The following is a 15,440-nucleotide window of genomic DNA, read 5'->3' as shown; positions in this document are numbered from 1 at the left end:
TGCTGATATAAAAAAAAGGCAGTCTTGTGATGTGGGCTTTGTTTTTTCACATGAAACACCGCTAGGTGGTAAGCTCGTTCCTTCCCCTGCAGCAGCAATGACTGATGAAGGCGCCTGGTCAGGATTACTCCCTGCTCCTTTTTAAGTTGTGTTCTCCTGGTGCGATGTCTTGGTGGAGCTGGAGCCAAGCCTCCCATCCAACGGTGACGGAAAACAATGCAGTGGGAGTTTTTACCACACACTCTGACTTGGAAAGCATTGAACCTACGTGCTGGATGGGCTACTTCAAGCCCCCATGTTACTGGCTGGGGGCTCAGCGGAGGCAAGCGCAGTGCCGGAGCTCACCGGTGCTGTGTCCCGCTCCTCTGGCTGCAGAGAGGGAGGAATGATGGTGCTGGTGCCACAATGGCTCTAGGACGCGTGCTGTAGTGAGGCTGGGCAAGCAGATTTTCTGGGTGTGCTGATGATGTTGAAGCATGAAACAGGGAGAAGAGCCTGCAACGTCTGGTGTTGATTGAAAAGCACTGTGAGGGCTGAAGCTATCATCACAGCAGAGGCTGGGGCTGGGTTTGCTCTGAAGGATGGCAGTGGGGTGCTCCGGTTTCCTGGTGGCAAGTGCTGTCATCTGAGTCACTTCCAGGCATCGAGGGGCCGACCCCGTCAGGTTTTGCTTCCCTTTACTTGTCTGCAAAAGGAAAAACCAGGATGGACTGAGAAAGGCAGAGGAGGTGAATGGGAGCAGCTGGAGGAGGATGGCTTCTCGCTCATGCCAGCGTTGGGTGCACCAGGAGCCTTTTGGTACGTACACCTGCTGTGGGGGTGACCCGGGCAGTGCCCCTGACCTGGTAGGAAAGAAGCAGCCATTGCAGTAAATTATCATCGTAGATAAGCAAGAGTCTTTTGGGTTTTTTTTTGTGTTGTTTTTTTTTTTATCCCTTGGTGCACATGGTTTAGCCTGGAAATGCATTGTTTGCCCATAGAGGGAACGTTCTTGTAAGACAAAGTGACTTAAACTTGTAACTCCAGGGTCTGCTTTAGGACTTGGGAGAGAAGTGAGCACTGAATTATCTTTTGTGTCCTTCTTGTGCTGCCTACATGCTGGGTGTTACTTGGGCTGTGCTGCAATTGGAAGGTGATGTACTTGTTGCTTGGTTTTGGTTTTTTAAGCTGTAAATGAGAACAAACTTGGGGATAGATGGGGGGAGCAGGAGGTGACATTGCTTAAAGTTTCAAACGGACTTCTGGCTCGCAGTGCTGTGTCTTCTGTTGGCTGAGGGACTGAACCTCAGGAAGGGCTGTAAATTTAAGCTTTTTGTGCAAATATGTGAATACAGATGTATTTTAAACCTCCCCTCCCACATATATATATTACACACACAGAGAATCTTATAGGAAAATACCAGTAAATCAGTGTTACGCTGCAGACGAGATCTGTGACACACAAGCAGAATTTCTTTAGTTCCCTGCCAGGGTTAACAAGCCACCCAACTCCTGGGCTGGGAGCTGGCATCCACTGTGCTCCCTGGAAGCAGCTTATGGAGGTGTACCACAACACTTTAATGAAATTTAATTATTTTTATTGTTAGCTGGCAAATAATAGCTTTGAATTCCTCTGTTTCTCCTGCCTTCAGTTCTCCATGCATGCTGATGGGGACTGCAGCCCATGCCATCTCAGTGCTTTCAGAGTGTACTAAAAGCATTGCTGCTGGCTGCGCAGCGTGCAGTGCTTCATGTGCCTTCCAAACCCCCAGTTCCCCTCAACCAGTGCTCAGCACTTTCTTTACTGGTGTATTCTGCACCAGTTTAATGAGTAAACATGGCTTAAAAGTTAAGTAACGTCATGTTCCACTGAGTAGAGCTCAGCAGAGAGCCCAGTGTCACTTTGTATAATGCCAAGACCTTTTTTTCTGTTGTGTGGTTGCTTTTTTAATTTTTTGTAATAGGAAGTGCTTTTTGCAGAGTGTGTAATTCGTACTGTTTGCAAATGCTGGCTGGCTTTTTCCCTTCCTGAAATAAGGCTGAGCTGCATATTTGGTTCCTCTGTAATTCTCTTGAAATATATGTATGTTTTCAAGAGAAAAGTGAATATGGCCTACCTTCTCATTAAGATGAAAAGATTCCAGTTTCAGGTTGCAAGAGCTATTTTTGAAGTTGAGACCTGAATATTTTTTTTTCCAATTTAGTTTATTATTATGTTTTCAGAGCTTAGGCTTTTGTAGTTTCCCTGCCATCCTAGAAAAGAGGAGGAGAGACAACAGGTCTTGTGTCATGGTCTGGTGTGGGAAGCTCCTTGAGATGCCTGTGTCCAGCAGCAAGCCAGGGGTACTTGATTAAGATTATTTATGAAGTTTAACAACACACTTACTTCCAGATTGCATTTTGCAGATTCATGTGTGGATGGCTAAGAATCATCATTCACTTGGGTTGTTTTGATAGTTTGTCTACAACTTGGAGAAGGACAGGTAGGTGAGGTTGGCACATCTGGAGAGCATTACAGCTGCATTTCTGCTGTGAGGATCCTTCCTCCATGATGGGCAATGCTTTAGAAGTAAATACAAGGACACTGTGGGAGGTGAAATGGTGAAAAAGAGGGGAAAAAAAGTCATTGCAAACCTGTTGAGAGGACATGTGGAGATTACTTAAAAAATACAAGTCTAACATGGTGATGACCTGAGTATTTTTTTGCTTGCTGTTAGAGTGGATTCATAATTGCTCTGACTGGTAGTGATCAGCAGATAGAAAATGATTCACAATCTTTGTGGGAAATACTGTGACAGGATTTTTAGAGGAAGAACTTAGAAATATAATTGGTTTTCTGTAGAGAAAAACATTATCTGAGGCATTTGGGCTGCTCTTGTGTTTGAGATCATAGTCACAGAAGTTAGTGTTAACTTGTGCACAGTTATCAGATAGTGGACTTTGTATGATGCTTTAATTTTCAAAATGATCCCAGTCCCACCTCCAGTGGAGCTCTGATGCATCCGAGCATGAGCTGGGTGGTGGTGACAGGGGACAGTGAGCCTGAACTGTGGGCAGCTGAGATGGGGGCTGTTTCTAGTTTTTGGGATGGTTGCTTGCAGTTTGGCGATCTCCTCACCTTGATTAAACCTGTCTCGTGGCTGGCAGCTGGTTATTGAAAATCCAGCTTGAGCCCTTTTCCAGCAGGCAGTGGACTGAGAAGTAGAGGAGGATATGTGTGCAGGATCCCTTTACATAAGGATTTTCCTCTGTGAGGCTTAGCTTGTGCAAAGTTTTCTAAACCTGTTTTCTTTTAAGAACCTGGCACCCTAATGCTGCTGTGCTTGTATGTCTTTCCAGTTGAGTTCAGATGCCATACTGGGACTTCATGTTTGTTTCTGGCATTTGGCAATACAAAATCTAGTGCAAGAGCTTTGCTTGGATTTGTGAACATCCAGTTTTGTCCTATTCTAGCCCAGACTTCAGGTGGTGGTGCTGCATTTCCTCACATGGGAAGAGCAGTGCAGCCTCCTGGTCTTCAGGACAAAGTGTCATTAGTCCATTTGGCTTAGAAAATGAGTCTTCATGCTTGTGCTCTAAAAAATTTCCCTTTGCTCCCAGGTTTGGAAGCTCTGGCCATGGATCAGAAAGGCTATCGACGGGGGAGTTTCCAGAGCAGCACTAGTGATGAAGATATGCTGGAAATAGCAGGAGCATCTCTGGACTTCATGGCAGATGATGACCCGCCACTCGACAGGGAGATGGGAGGTAATACCCATACATCTCTCTTCTTTCTGGTTTTGATGATGGCTTTCAATAGGATTTCATGTTAATATTGTCTGTATGGGTCCCACTGGCCTCCACCTATGTGTTTCATGGCACCAATGTGAATAGCTTGCAGGATTCTGCACTGCATTGCACCCCTGAATAGGCCCTGAACAGCTGAACACTTGCTCATGTGTCACATTTGGCTCCCAGCATTTCTTTGTAGTTGAGGCTGGTGGGAGGCATGCTCCCTGCAAAGTAGAAAATCTCCTTAAAATAAATGGCAATTGCAAGAAGAGTGCGTGACTTTGTTGTGGTGAGGAGGCACTATTTGTCTGTTTTCAGCAACCAAGCTGCCTGATCTCGGGCTGTGTGCATCCAAGTAACCTGTCAGAGGGGAAAACTGCTCTCTTAGCCCTCTGTGTGGTACTTTGCTATTAAATGTAGCATACCCTCGCCAACTGCTTTGCTTTTGGGGCTTCTGGATAGTCCTTTCTGGAGTTTTCTGAAATAGCTGCTGCAGGGAAGAGTTGGCTGTGCCATGAGGGAGGTGTTGTGAGTGTAATGGGCAGGGGTGACAGTGTAGAGTGATTCCTACAGGTTTGTGATACAAGCAGAGATGCTCCCCTCCTCTTCCCTTCTTCTTATAATTTTAAAGTTTAGCTGTTGTGGAGAGAATCTGGAAATATAACGGCACAAAGGGGTTTGGTGCTGAGCTTGCACACAGCCTGAGACGCTTGGCTTCTCCTGCCACCACTCGTCCATCCAGAAAGGGTTTATGGCTGTCTCCTCTGGTCTGAGCCTGAGGCTGTGAAATTAATGAGGGAGAGATGAATCTGCATGGTTTTGCTGCACTTTGGCATTAGACGAGCAGGATCTGCCTGATTTTTTTGTCTTCCATGAATTAGTTTAAAAAGTTAAACTAAGAAGTTAGTTTAAAAGCAAAAATACTTAATTTTGGACAGCAGACTGCAAATCTCCATGACTTCCCATAGGCCTTCTCATCCTCTTCTCTGTGGGGAGAAAATTAAAGAAATCCTTCTGGTTTGCTTCTTAACTATGTGGTCTGCCTCTAGGTAGTGCAGATGAAGACAGACTTTCTCAAATGTCACCTGTCAGTAGCTGAAATGACCAGCTATTCTGCTGCTGGAAATCTGATAAGGAGTGTGTGATTGATTGTTTTCTACTTGGCTTGGTCTGTCTCACTGCTTTCAGGCTCAAGGGGAGGAAGGATCATTGTGTTTTTGTAGCAGTTGCATTAACTCTGAGTGATAAGCATTGGTTTGTGGTTAAAAAAAACCCTTCTGTCCATACACAAAGGGGACATGTGCAAGGTTTACATCCTGAGTGCGTTTTTTGCTGGGTCCTGTCTAACAGGAAGGAGGGTGGCTGGTACATCAGGGCTGGCTGTGGTGTAGGTATCAGGCAGTGTGCTCTCTCCAACCTCAGCTGGTGGTGGGAGTGGCTTTTAGAACTGGGCACACATGGGAGTCTGCTTCAGAACTCCTTACACAGAGCTTGAAATAATGACTTGTGACCATATTACCTCTGAAGCTCTATTGATTACTAGTATGTGCAGAATTAGGTACATAGAAATAGTCACATTATGCATGTTGGTAATGGAATTGTAAATTCATGTTTTCTTACCTGCTGGTGAGAACTGCTTTTTCTATAGCCATTGGGTTATCAGCTCTCTGAAGTTAAATGTGTGTTCATGTTTAATATTTAGAGAGAAGGAGCCGAATTCTTTAATTTCTTGTGATGAAATTATTATTCTGTGGAGCTTAGAAGCAGCAGTGGGTGACTTGAGCTGGGGTTAGTTTTGCTGCTGGCCTGAAACAGCACTTGGGTTTTTTCCCTCCTTGCTTAAATAGTCTTTTCCCGTCTCCACTCAGAGTCTTTGAAGGCCTGTAGCTACTTCTATGAAAAAAATGGGGGTCTGCCCCACTGGCACATGTGACTTGGAGGGATGGTGGTGGTGGCGCTTTGGGGGGCTGCCCTAAAGCTAGTGGCAGAGAGGAGCGGTGCCCCCAAAAGAGGCGCTCTCTTTTGGCAGGATGCTTAAGTCTGCAGCGAGGTTGGCACAGAAGTAAAAGAGGAAATTTAAAAGGGGAAAGAGTTGCTTGCAGATACTGGTTTCAGTTCACTCTATGAATTTCCCCTACTGACTTCAGGAAATGTTTGCTGGCAAATGCTTGGGTGCCAGGCATGCAACCTGAAGATGTGGCAGCACAGGCTTGACTGGGGCTGAAGAGGTGGTAACAGGTTCTCCCATGGTGAAGTCAGCTGCAAACCCCTGGCTGGGACCTTCTGCTTTTGTTCTCTGGTGTGGTTTTGGATGGGGATGAGTTAGTGACACCTTTTGGAACCAGAACCCAACCCTTTCTTACCACCTTCTCCAAGACAGACAAACTCTCCTGCAAGAGTGGTGGCATCTCAAATTGAAAAAACAGCCACAACTGGAGCTTATAGAGCCTGTCCAGTGACCAGAGGAAGGTATTACCTGCTGCTTGGTAGATTTGTAAATCTAGAGTGCATTTGGCAGCTGGTGTTCCTCCCTGCTCTCTAAGTGACAGAACTTCCATACAGTGTCAGGTCCCCAGTGGGAACCACCAGCCTTGCCTGGCACACAGGATACTTGTGTTTCAAAAATATCTTCATGTAGGATCTAGACTGACTATGAAACTTTGTTCCTAACTGGTATCCTAACTGCAAAAATGTACCTGCTTCCCAAAGGCTGGAGCTTTTTAAGAGCTCGAGCCAAAACATAAATATTCTGAGTGCTTCAGGCTTGTTTCAGTCAAAATGATTTAAACCGGACTGCAGTGCCTTTTCATGCCTGCCTGCTATGCTGTTTGCGTTGTTGAAAACTCACTACGAGTAGCACACTCTTATCTTCTCTGGTTTGGACTTCAGCATTTCATCAGTAAAAGGTAACAGATAAGACTTTACTTGATTTTTTTTTTTTCCATGCTGTTAAGCTGTGCTTGGCAATCAAACTTGTTTTTTTTTATAAAAGCTACTGATACTTTTCTAGTTTTCTGTGTAGTCCCCGTAGTAAAGTAATGGTGTTACACCAGGCAGCAAGTGAATCTTAGCAGTGCTTTCTCAAAATTGTTGTCAAAGCATGGATTTTAATCTTGGCCAAAGGCTTGATGGGGTAGCACAGTCTTTTTAAAGATACAGTTCTTCCCAGAAGTTGTTTCATCTTACTGGCATCACCTCAGAACTACACGTGATGTTCAAGGTGTATTTGTACAGCAATAAATCTTTTCTGCTTCTTAGTTTAAGGGATTTAAAAAATCTCCAACTATTTCCTTGTTGACTGTTCTCAAGTATTGAGCAATGACTTGCAGACCATTATCTGCAGACACTTGAATTTTTAAGTCAGACATGCTGACTTAAAGCATGACATTGTTTACAGTCGTCTCTTCTCCCTTCCTGAATGCCTTGCTTTGTTAGCATTGAGTTTCTTCTGCTCTCTTTTAGTCCAGCTGTAGTCCTTCAAAGCCAGCCGAAGAGATGCTGGTTACCCAGCACAACTTACTTATAAGTGCAGGCGCCACTTTTCCAGACCACTTACAAGTATGTTGAATAGTCCAGTTCAAGCAGAAATGAATGGGATTCTACTGTTGCCTTCTTTCTGTTTTGAAAACATAGGAATTTGTGACTTTAACATCTTCTCTCTTCAGGTAGTTATTTTTCTGTGAGAAAACTTTCCCTGTTACTTCCCAAGAGCTTAATTTGCTTAAGACCTTCTAAAGAAAATTCTGTCCAAAGCTTTATGGATACCCAAATACGTGGTCAGTTAGATTATACCTGAGGTCCTGTTGATTTTTTTTTTTTTTTTGGTAAGAAGTGTAAGATTTACAAGGCCAAATTCCTTTTAGCAAAATCTTTTGGAATATCTGCCTTACCAAGTAGTATCTCCTAGATAAGGGATTGCTGCTGTCAAGTGGTTTGTTATGAGGATAAGTTGTACTGATTTCTAATTCCTCCTTGATATCTCGTTTCAAAACTATTAAAATACAAATGGTTTCCTCTGAATAGGTTAAAGTAGTCCTGGTTGGCAGTGATGCTGGCTTATTTTGTGCTTTTCTTTTAGTGGCCCTTTCTCAGCTCGTTGCAGCTGAGGCAGACACTGTGCTCTGAAAGCACAAGATGTAATGCCTGGGCATCATGGTAGGCTCTGGATGTGCTTTAAATTGCAGGGAGCAAAGGCAGGACTGTGCTCCCCACTTCTTTCGGATGAAGACATAAAAATGTTTTGATGGCTACAAGGTCTCCTTTTTGCTGCAGGATTTAAGGAGTTTTTTTCTCTTTGAGCTCTGAGGCCAGGAACTGGGAATTGCAATAGCAACAAATAGCACTCAAGAGTGCAGCAGGGTTAATGAAGCTTGGTTTCATATGGATTTTTGTTTTTATCCATTATCCCTGTCCTTTTTTATGCTCTCCAGACATACTTGCTCTGTGCAGTGGGAAATGGGGGCAGGTGGTGTAACTAGCTGCAATATTGGGGATGGCCAGCTGGCTCCTGCTCTCGGAAGGATTAAATATCTTTCCTTGCTTTGCTAGCCAGGGGATTTCACTAAAATGCTGCACCTCTGGCAGGTCAGACTAATTGACCCAGCCATTAGAAGTGCTAAAGAGCCAACCTCTGAGATGGATCCCTGAGCTGGGAGATATCTCCCCTTGCTTTTTTCTTCACCTACTTTCCTCCTTGACCTCCAGACCAGAACCCACGGTTGCCAGAGCAGCCTCTGGCCAGCATATCGGGTGAGACCGAAGTTGCTAGGGTGTAGTGTTTCAGACTTGCCAGACAATGTTGAAATGACAAGCTATCACTAGCAAATTGGAGCCAGGAGAACTTAATCACCAGCCCCTTTGAGCCCTTATGTGCATTGAATGGCAAGATAAAGAGTGCTTGTGGGGCCCCGGTGGGGTTGGGGAAAGCACTCTGAAGTATTGCCTATGCAGAGAGGACAAAAGAAAAATTCTGTGCCTGCCTACCTCTTGGAAAGACAGTGAGCAAAGAGCATTGCCACTAGCTATTTAGCAAGCAAAATGTCAGCTAGGTGGGAAAAGAAAGGGTTTTTTCAGTACATCTGTAACTGACCTACTGGTGTCAGGAAACTCCACTGACTCCGTGTTTTCCTGTGCTGAAGCTTGACTTGGTCCAGACCTTTCAAAACGTGTGGGTGCAGAGCAGGGCCTGTCCCAGGCTGGTGGTGCCAGGAGCATCAGTGGTCTGACATTAACTGGGGGCTCATGTCTGGGGTGTCCCTCCACAGACAGACTGTGGGTGAGGTTTGCCAGGTCTTTGGGATTGGGTTGTTGGGTGAAGGGGATCTGAAGGTCTGAGTGCGCAGCTTTAACCTGCCTAACTTGGTAGTGCTTATGAGAGCAAACAGCAACGAGTTACTCTCCATCTTAAAGCCCTTGCGCAGTCAGCTTCAGCTGTTTGCGATACCGAGTCTGTGCAGCACAGCAAACAGGCAGATTTCAGTCCCAGGGAATATATTCTGCCAGATAAAATGTCCTGAGTGCTGCCTGAGTGGCTCCACTTGCAGCTTCAGGGTGCAGCCTCCATTCTGGGCGCACCAGGAGTCACGATCCCTGGCTGTAGCCAGCTTCCTCTGTCCTTGCCTGCCTGCATGCACAAACCTCTCCCCGTGCTGCTCAAATCCTGCCCCTTCCAGCGAGGTGCAAGGGCTGGCTCATGTGACGGCCGTCGGTGACGACACGCCAGGCGTGCAGGGAGGGCCCAGCGCTGCTGCGAGCTCGTCTTTGGCCAAGTCCAAAAGGAAAAGGATGCAGCAAGTGCCGCCGTAAGACGAAAGAGCGCCCGCCGTCCCTCGACCCGTGCGGCCATGGAACGGATGGGCTCCCAGAGGTGCTCCTGCGGGAGGAGGAGTGGCTGAGCAAGGGTGAGGAGACCGTCCAGAGAGGAAGAGGGGATGTGAGCCAAGAGGGAACGTGTCTGTCTGCGGGTGCATGTTTGCGGAGGTTGCAGGGCAGCAAACTGCTCCTGCTCCTCCGCTCGGATGGAGGGGTGATTGGGCAGGGCAAGCAGCCAGGGGGGTCTGTGGGATTTCTGCTGTGTAATGGTTGGTTGTTTACTGCCACTCTCCCTTTTGTCTGCAAAACCTTTTCTTTTTCCAGATTTGCTAAAGCGAGGGAAGTGGCATGGAGGCAGACATCTCCCAGGTGCAGTTGCTGTTGTCTTGCTGTGCTGGCAGGACAATTAATAAAGCCCTGTGCGTTTGCTGTGTTGCAAATGACAGATGCCTGTAACTTTAACAAGCACTGTCTTTTTTTTCTTTTTTTTTTTTAAGCTAGGCAGACTTTCTGAAGTGGAGCATTAACCCATTTTAGGGAGAAGAGGTGATCAAAACGCTAACAAATGTGTTAAAAAATGAACTGTACTTCTCTAACAGGGTCACATTTAACTTGCTGTCTCTAGGCATTAAATACTGATTTAGAGATCCATATGCTAGGAACTGGGGAGACCTGTACGATCATCTTGATTGTGCTTTGGCAAGGCATTACAGAGCTTATTTTCTTCCTTTATTATTATCTGGTTATCTTAGGATCCTTGATTTGCAGCAAGCTGAGGCAGGCAATATGATCTTGATAAATATTTATGGCTGTCAGCCATTTTATAGTTCGGTATTACTCCTGGAAAAAATATAGGGATGTTTTCTCATTATCTTCTGTCAAATGGACAGTTTGTCCACTTACATGGCTGTGAAATTGCCGTGTATGGCTGGAGACTTTGGGGTTCTGCTTTTGTCATATAAACCCTGCAGCTTTAGAGATGGCAGGCTGGGCTGAATGGGGTCCCTGTCTGGAGAGCAGGATCAGTCTCCAAACTGCACCAGGCTGGTCGCACACATGGAAGTCAAGTCAGACTGTCCCTTCTGCACTTGGCCTTGTCATGAGATCCCCTGTGCAGCTGCCGGTTGTAGAGTGGATGGGATCATGCAGGGTCCGTGGCACTGTTGGTGCTGTGTATTGGGTATGTTGGTGTTGGGTATTGCTGAGGATGTGATGACCTGCAGTCCCTCTTGCATGGAGAGGCAGTGCTGTGTGATGACTTTGTGCCCTCGGGGTCTTGTTCGTGTTGCTCTGTGGCATCTCTGAGCTGAGAAAGTGTTCCCAAGACAGCTAAAAGTCGCTGGCCTGGGCAGTTATTCCAGAAGAGTGAGCAAGGAATGACCTGGATCTCATCATCTTGCAGAAAATGCTTCTCAAAGTAGTCTCTTAGCTAGGTTTAACACTGCTTTATTAATAACTTTTTTTAGGACAACTGTATCTTTTTATCTTTGGGAGGGATTGCAGTGGGTGTGCCAAAATAAAATTGAACAGTCAGTGAAAGCCTGCTGTCTGCAGCATGGAGACAGGAATTGTACTTTTTCTAGAAGAGATGGTCATTCCTGTAGAAACAAAAGCAAACTCTTCTGGCTGGACTGCTTGGCTTTGAGAGGTGAGTGTACAGTTCACCTTCTGTTTCTCAAGGTAGACTCAGTGTTGTCTTCTGTATTGCTGGGCTTGGTAGAAACCTGTCATCCACACTTAACAAAGCCTCAAAGCGCCCATCCCACCAGAGCCACCTTGTTACTTGTATCTGAAACTGCTGTAAAAGCCATGCAGCCATGGTGGTTCCCTTGGCTGGAGGACAAGGCTCAAATGAATGCCTATATGGATGCTAGCTTTCCATAATGCCATTACCAGTCAGTAAGCACCCCTCCACCCCTAAATTTATATTTTGGCTTTTCCAGAAAAACAGCTGCTAGCTAAGTGAGGATCTTAAAAGCCTACTGTAATGTGAGGAGGGATCCTGTAAATGAGAATTGGACCTAGGTAAGCAAGCTGGTGACCATGGTGAGAAGGTCTGGTATGCCACAGAGCGGCTCAGATGGGATGCTGTGCAGTCTGGGAGGTAGGGGCATGCTCTTAGCCGGGTGCCACTGTTGAGCTGAGGTACTGAGTCAAGCCATGGCTTGCCTCCCTGGTTCAGTAGTTCTGCTATAATCATGGTCTCCACGTGTATGGCCTTTGCTCTGGACTGTAGGTATGACTTGTTTGAGCTGTGGTTGACTGGGATGATGCCTCATCTTGTCCCCTATATCAAGTAACTGCTTCAGAGGGGGTTCCCTTGAGAGGCTTTGGGGCAGCACTCATCCAGATGCTTTTATTCATGTAAAGCAGGCTTGCAGGAGGAGTTGTGGGTATCTTAGCACTGTACATGCTGAACTTAGTTGTCTACTGTTATTAGGATGATTTATTCAAGGAGGCTTTGGTTTGTCAGATTTGTAGAACAGTGCTTGGGGTTTCCAGTGGGGATATTTGAATGGGGAGGCCTCTGAAACTGTTGATGCCAGTTTGTGTATTTCTGAGCTGTTGGCCTCATAAATGCAAAAATATTGTTAAAACCAGAGTAATTCCTCGAAGCTCTCAGCAAATTTATCCCATTTCTTTACAGGGCAAGTTAGGCAGGTGGGGCTCAGTCTGTACACTGACCACTTGGGAAGATCTCTGCATAACTTGAGTTAACCTTTTTTTTTTTGGTCCCAAATGAAGCAAGGAGGGTTCCACCACTTTAAGTGGGTTATTTTGTAGTATTTGTCAGTTATGCTACATGACTCATCTTGTTTTCCTGTGGCTTTTTCTCTGTTATGAGGCAGCTGTGCCAATCTGGGAAATGGGCTTGGGAAGACATCATAGGTCTCTTTTCCCCCTCTCTTGCTTTTAGATGATGTAGAGAGCAATTGTTTGAATTCCTTACTTCTCACCATCTGAAGACATCTTTGCCCTGGTGCCTGGTGGTATCTACAATCTAAATATGCTAAATATTAAAAATTATCCTTCTGTATGGGAGTTTTAATACTCCTCTTCCCCACCACCTTTCAGTTTTGGCTGGATTCTGGGGTTTACTCTTTTTTTTTTTCTGGATGACTGTAAACACTTAAGTCTTACAGAACTGCGATTAGATTTACTCTCTTGCCCAGGTCTGAAAAACCAACCTCCCTACCCGTGTCTCCATGTGTACGCCCTTGGAAGCTTTTTATAGCAGTATATTGCTGGAGAATTAACATGCATGGCTTATGTTCTACTAGTATGGATTTCTGGCTGTATGTGAACTCTCACTTGCTCTATGGAGCATAGGGTGAGTAAGTAGCTTTGCCCTGCTGTGGACTGCCAAGCAAATGACTTGTGCTTATTTAAATAGAGTAGGGGTTCCAAACTCAGGTGAGAAATGGGCTACTGATGACCTCAGTTTCTTACTGAATCTCATAGATTCTTTTTTTATACTCTGCTTTCCTTTGGCTTGCTGCTGGCTGGCAACCACTTACTGGGATTGCTCAACTTGTGTGTTAGCTGGCTGGCAGCACCTTACTCTTGTCCTTTTCTGACCAGCAATATATGTTGTACAAGATGGTTTTAAAAGGCCTTCAGAGCCGGGATGTCAGGAAGTTCATCTGTGCAACTCTATGCTGCTTTACAGCTTGTTGCACAGCTCCATTCTCTGCCCCCTCCAAATGTGGAGTCTGACTGCATCTTGCTGCTGTGCTATCTCCCAGATGCAGAAGGCAGAGGCAGGCTGTAGGTCAGGTGCATCCTTCCCTCCTTCACATGCATTGGTTACACCCTTTCCTCCTCCTCCATTTCTTAAACAGAAAGGTTGTGCACAGCAGATAGTCTGGTAGGTCACTGCTGACTTCTTGGAGAGGCATCAAAGTAAAATAGTGGCAGCTGAGCCTGCCGAAGATGCCTGTGTAGCTTGGTGAGTATGAGACAACTCCAGAACATGCATTTGTAATCAGCCAGGCTCAGTGGAGAAAACTGACTGTTCTGTCTCCAATTCCTTGTAACAGAGAAGCTGTTCTTCACCTGGGCTTGGTGTGGATCACAGCTGTGTTGGTGTGGGAGGGCGGCTATGCAGGATGGCTCGAGTCCTGCAAAGGGGATTGTCAGCCCTTCCTGGTTCATGGGTCTTTGTAATGGTGATATCCCTTTAATGTGGTTTTAGTTTTTAGAAATGGAAAAAAACTCAACACTGTAGCAGTTATAATCTTAATTTAGGAGGTATAAGGTCATAGAGAGTGCCTTTGGGACTGGGACTAGCATGGAAGTCTTCTTAAGGGAGTTTCAAAACTAGCCTTCAGTGTGTAAGGTGAAGTCACTTGTATTTTCTGAGGATGCTTTTCTGTAGTGGATAATAGACTGCAGGGCACCTTTCACCTCTACTGAAATTTAACAGTGTTTCTTGAAGTAACTCAGGCAATTTTTGCCCTTTCAGCATTCGGTGGCTTGGAAAGAAAAATATATGGGGTAATTACTGAAAGATTTCTGTTAGTGTTGACTTGGAACAGGGGCCTCGGTGCTTGCACAAGCAGAGGAATGAAGCTTGGGCTGAATTGAGTAGGAAAACTTGTTCCATGTCAATTAATCTGTCAAGAAAACTGCTTGATTTCCTTGGATAAGGTTTAAAAGACCTTTGTTTTGGTTTTCCCTTGATGTGTTTCAACATCTCCTTCAAACTACTGGCAAGGGGCTTTAAGAAACCCGTGCTTTAAGAGCTCAGCTGCCCTCTCTGCTAGGGTACTGGGGTGTACCCGGGTATTGCAGTGGCGAGGTAGCACCTAGCAGATGGATAGGATAGAAGGAGGCAGGGGCCAAATGTCAACTTAGCTGTCAACTGGCTGTAAACTGAGATTTTGGGGATGTGGAAACAATAGTCCACTGGAACTGACCTGTTTTCTATGCTGGGGCCCAGGACTAGAAGGCTTGGTCTAGATGATCTTTAAAGGTCCCTTCCAACCCCAGTTGTTCAGTGATTCTATGATTAAAGTATTTATTTTCTTGGAGAGGATGGTGCAACTGAGGGGAATGACACTTCAGAGGCTTTGCTTTGGAGTGTGGCTCATGTTATTTTCAGATGGATGTGGCCAATCCTCATCACGCTGTAGATTACTAGTTTTCTGTAGGCCTTCACATTACCCTGCCCCATGCCCTTGGTCTGTGCTCCTAACTGTGAAGAGACTCTGCTGTGACCAAAACTTTGGCAACATACATCCACACTAAGCATCACTTTCCATGGGGTGGAGCAGGTTCGACAGAAGGTTGAGTAGTTTGGCTGAGTTTTTCACCTGAAGGGAGGCTCTGAGCCCCAATTTTGTATCTTCCCAAGCTCCCATTCAGTACTGCTTTCTTCTTTTCAGGCCCTCCTGTCCACCTGCACCAGAAATGGAGAGGTCAGATGCTTTGCTTCCCTGTCTCCCTGCTCCCATCCATAGTCCTCCTGCCGTTCCTGCTTTTGTCTTCACCAGATCCACCTGGGATTCCCTTCAGCTCTGCTGGAGGTCTCAGATATTCACCTTCTCTCCCCTCTGCCTTACTCAAATGGCAAAATATCATAATGGAAACTCCTGGGTTTAGGGAAAAGGTAACATCTAGATGTTAGGGTTGATTAACTGAACAGTCATTTCCAGGAACGACCCCATCTCGATGTAAGCTGCTGGAGCTGGGGAAGGGTGTACCTGTGCTGAACAGGTCATCCCTGGGCAGCTTGCTTGAGGTATTTATCTCAAGGAACAGCTCTTTAGCTCTTTGTTTCCACTGAAATCTGTGGTTTTCCCCAAAAATTTGTGTTTTGGTAATGTGGTTGGGTTTTGTCTTCCCCCCCCCCCCCCCCCCCCCCCCCCCCCCCCCCC

The 15,440-nt window shown here is 45.8% G+C and overlaps 1 protein-coding gene across 7 annotated transcripts in view; it reads left to right on the top strand.

The window, feature by feature from the left end:
• LOC113480013 (H(+)/Cl(-) exchange transporter 5) overlaps positions 1-15,440 on the top strand; it is a 43,190-nt gene that overhangs the window by 12,704 nt on the left and 15,046 nt on the right. For 5 of the 7 annotated variants that reach the window (XM_026848524.1, XM_026848525.1, XM_026848527.1 and 2 more), the window contains one exon: positions 3,580-3,726. In XM_026848524.1, the coding sequence (XP_026704325.1) occupies positions 3,580-3,726 (147 nt within the window). Of the gene's footprint in view, positions 1-470; positions 799-3,579; positions 3,727-9,473; positions 9,651-15,440 lie in introns of those variants that run through there. The other 2 variants (XM_026848523.1, XM_026848530.1) reach the window with 2 other exon arrangements.

This window comes from Athene cunicularia (genome assembly GCF_003259725.1).
Source record: "Athene cunicularia isolate RWA chromosome 4 unlocalized genomic scaffold, athCun1 chr4_part3, whole genome shotgun sequence".
Classification (NCBI taxonomy): Eukaryota; Metazoa; Chordata; class Aves; order Strigiformes; family Strigidae; genus Athene; species Athene cunicularia.
This window is presented reverse-complemented; position numbering and strand designations above follow the sequence as displayed.